This window comes from Cephus cinctus, unplaced genomic scaffold (genome assembly GCF_000341935.2).
Source record: "Cephus cinctus unplaced genomic scaffold, Ccin1 Ccin1_scaffold0013, whole genome shotgun sequence".
Lineage (NCBI taxonomy): Eukaryota > Metazoa > Arthropoda > Insecta > Hymenoptera > Cephidae > Cephus > Cephus cinctus.
In genome coordinates, this window is record NW_014332762.1 from 2,381,707 (window position 1) to 2,385,550 (window position 3,844).

General features: G+C 47.7%; 1 protein-coding gene across 2 annotated transcripts in view; it reads right to left on the minus strand.

The window, feature by feature from the left end:
• Positions 1–915: 915 nt before the first annotated feature.
• LOC107264990 (homeobox protein six1a) overlaps positions 916–3,844 on the minus strand; it is a 20,551-nt gene continuing 17,622 nt past the window's right edge. For both annotated transcript variants that reach the window (XM_015733876.2, XM_015733867.2), the window contains exons 4-5: positions 2,374–2,854; positions 916–2,210 (exon numbers count right to left, since the gene is read on the minus strand). In XM_015733876.2, coding sequence (XP_015589362.1) covers positions 1,926–2,210; positions 2,374–2,854 — 766 coding nt within the window. In that variant the 3' untranslated portion in view covers positions 916–1,925. The remainder of the gene's footprint in view (positions 2,211–2,373; positions 2,855–3,844) is intronic.

Below are 3,844 nucleotides of genomic sequence, written 5' to 3' on the forward strand. Positions count from 1 at the left end.
GAGTCGCGAATAAATGAGACTTAAGAGCTAGGCCATACTTATGCTGCGTCGCAACAGGTAAATAATGGAAAAAGGCGATCGGCCTGAAAATCCGTCAACGTACGTCTCTTTCGTTTCTTCTTTTTTCTTGTCCTTCTATTATGCCGCGTAGACGTCAATGCTTATCAGTTATCACGGATCGCCCCACCGCCTATTTCTCTCGAGCCCAGTCACTCACACTTATCCTTAATTATCCATTAAAAATTCTATAACTTAGTCGTGGATGTGTGTGTGTGTGTGTGTGTGTGTGTGTGTGTGTGTGTGTGTGTGTGTGTGTGTGTGTGTGTGTGTGTGTGTGTGTGTGTGTGTGTGTGTGTGTGTGTGTGTGTGTGTGTGTGTGTGTGTGTGTGTGTGTGTGTGTGTGTGTGTGTGTGTGTGTGTGTGTGTGTGTGTGTGTGTGTGTGTGTGTGTGTGTGTGTGTGTGTGTGTGTGTGTGTGTGTGTGTGTGTGTGTGTGTGTGTGTGTGTGTGTGTGTGTGTGTGTGTGTGTGTGTGTGTGTGTGTGTGTGTGTGTGTGTGTGTGTGTGTGTGTGTGTGTGTGTGTGTGTGTGTGTGTGTGTGTGTGTGTGTGTGTGTGTGTGTGTGTGTGTGTGTGTGTGTGTGTGTGTGTGTGTGTGTGTGTGTGTGTGTGTGTGTGTGTGTGTGTGTGTGTGTGTGTGTGTGTGTGTGTGTGTGTGTGTGTGTGTGTGTGTGTGTGTGTGTGTGTGTGTGTGTGTGTGTGTGTGTGTGTGTGTGTGTGTGTGTGTGTGTGTGTGTGTGTGTGTGTGTGTGTGTGTGTGTGTGTGTGTGTGTGTGTGTGTGTGTGTGTGTGTGTGTGTGTGTGTGTGTGTGTGTGTGTGTGTGTGTGTGTGTGTGTGTGTGTGTGTGTGTGTGTGTGTGTGTGTGTGTGTGTGTGTGTGTGTGTGTGTGTGTGTGTGTGTGTGTGTGTGTGCGCGTGCGTGTGCGTGTGTGTGGAGTATCTACATATGTACAGGATAAACACAAAAAGCGTATAATCATGTAAGTGTATAGTTGTTGTTGTTGTTCTTGTTGTTCGTTACAGCGACGTTAATAATATTAGGTACGTTCTATCGACATTACTAGGTATTTCGTTCCTCTTAATTAGGACATACGTAGGCATCCTAGAAAATTAGAAATAAAATGATTGCGTTGTGGGGAACTGGGTGGCCCGTGGACGAGCCTGGATAAATTGATAAAATAGTTATTCCAGGTTACGATTAAAGGATTAACGAACAAAGGCTAATACATTATTGTAACGGCGTATGACTCGAGTTTGCAAACGAAAATGCTAATATGTCTTTTGCTATTAATACCGAATATCCATCATCCCATTTTCAAATTCGCTAATCTCTTTACTTGTTACAAGGCCGCCGTGCTTCGGATTTCCTATAAGAGACGGCACGAATTCGAAAGAAGGAACGCATCTAAGACAGCTGGATATTTTCATATGCGCAGGTTTAAAAACGTCCGCGAGATAAAGATGGGAAATTGTAGTTTCCAAGAGAAAGAAAAAAAGAAAAAAAGAAAAAAAGAAAAAAAAAGAGTAGCAGGATCGTACGGGAGCATTCTCTAGGCACACTTCATTCGTCCTTTCGTATGGAGGCTGCTCCTATCGAAGAAACAGAGGTAAAGTAGTAGTCCTCCTCCTCTTCTTCTCCCCGATTCTTCATTGAATTCCCCTTTTTTGTTCTTTCTCTAGTCTTAAATTTTTGGTATCCGCTTAAAATTGCAATTGGTGGGAGTCTCGCGCGCGCCCCCATTAAACTCACTTATCTCGAAAGTTCCCTCTTTCGATCTCTGGGCGTTTTCTCCCCCGCTGCCCACGAAGATGACCTTCCGCTAGGTCTTCTCCTGATCGCGTTTACTCTGGCTGCCCTGGACCCAGTGTCACAACGAATGATAGTCACCCAATACCAGTCCACTGTGATAACCGGCGTGCGACGAAGACATTCCCATGGAGCCCATTCCCTGGTAGGCACCCATACTCATGCCGTTCATCGACATGGAGTTCATCGAGTTGACGCTCTGCATCGTATTGGGCAGCATCGTCGAAGGCCCCATGGGGCTCAGGCCGCCCATCGAGGGCGCGATTGCGCCCATTTGCATCGAGGACGCTGTGTGCGGCAGAGACTTCTGCAGGTCAGCGGAGGTCGGCGTACCTATCAGGTAATCCTATCGGACAGTTAAGAAAAACCTTCCTCTATAGCAGCCAGTTCTTCGAAATCTTATTAATTAATCAATTATATCAATTATATCAATTATACTAATTATAGACGTTATAGATACTGACGCATTTGAGGGGCGACAGAATGCGCAGCAAATCACTTGCCCGTACCTGACTACTGTAGTACTGCATGTAATCCAGCTGGCTCTTTTGCTGGGCGCAACTGGGCGGCGGTGGCGGGAGGCTCGCAGTCGGATGGACCAACCCATGACTGGTATGGCCTCCCTGGAGATGATGCTGCAACTGGTGGTGAATGTTTCTCTTGTCGTCCCCACTCTCGCTGCTGGTATCGTGGTGTTGCATATGGTGGGTGGGCGTATGGGGATGGCTCAGGGTAGATGCGTGTCCTTGGTGATAGGAATGAGGACTTGGGACTGATCCCGAGACAGGCGGCGGCAGTTGGTACATGCTCGTGGGCTGCTGATGCTCGATTATTTGCTGTTGCTGCTGCTGCTGCTGCTGCTGTTGCTGCTGAACTGCACAGCTCGACGGTTGCTGTTGCTGATTAACCGATTGCCGCTTGGTGTCATCGCCACTCTCGCTACTCGAATCTCCGAGACGACCGCCGTGACCCTTGTCCTCCCTCTGACCACTGGAACACCCAAAGTTTCTCGGCTTACGTCCATTCGCTAAAACTCCCAACTCACAGAGAATTCGTCGGATGGTTTCCTAGCCTAAGCTGATGGGGAACTCGTGGGAACAGGTGATTGGGTGATAGTGTCAGGCTTGTGTAAAACTATAAAAAATTGCTGGTCTTCCGTCCGTGAGCCTTAGGGATATAATTGCCGAGGATTTACGATCGCTCCTGCTTACGAATTCGAAATGATGCCTGAGGGGTTGACGAGGCTCACGGTGTCTTCTGGTAACACCTGTAGGCAAGACCAACCTCGGACACATTCTCCTGCACCTCCTGTACTCCTTTCTTTTTCTCTCGCCTCCCCCCTCCCCACCCAACACACACGCACTCTCTCTCTCTCTCTCTCTCTCTCTCTCTCTCTCTCTCTCTCTCTCTCTCTCTCTCTGCCTCCCGTTCTACGATACACTCACTGTCTCAGTCTCTTGGCATCTCGTAAACTCAATTTAGCAGGCTGGACCTCCTCGAAGCTGAAGCACGTGGGACTCTCCCCTCTTCTCCTCTCTCTCACTTGGGCTGAGGTTGCCTGACTGCCTGACTGCCTGACTGCCTATCTACCTTCTCTCAGGTATGGCGATCGTTAAGCGCTTGTTTTACAAGTCGTTAAATGTACCTCTCATCTGTGCTCTCTCGCATACGTACGAGAGAAAGGATATTTTCTTTTTTCAATCTGACTTCCCAATACGCGATAAAGCACACAAAATGGATTTTAAATAAATTTCTATAAACAATGGAAGTTGCCGTGGAAATGAGTCAGGCGTATGTGGCTATCGCACTAACGTAGTACAGGAAACAACCGATACTATCTTCTCTTCTTCCAAATGAATTCGCGCGAAATCTGAGCAAATGCATGCGAACCTCGTGACATTTCCTGAGTTAGTTTGACTTGTTTTCATATTGAGAGAAAGGCATTTACCGTTAAACATGTAGCTTGTTGGGGGCGGGGGG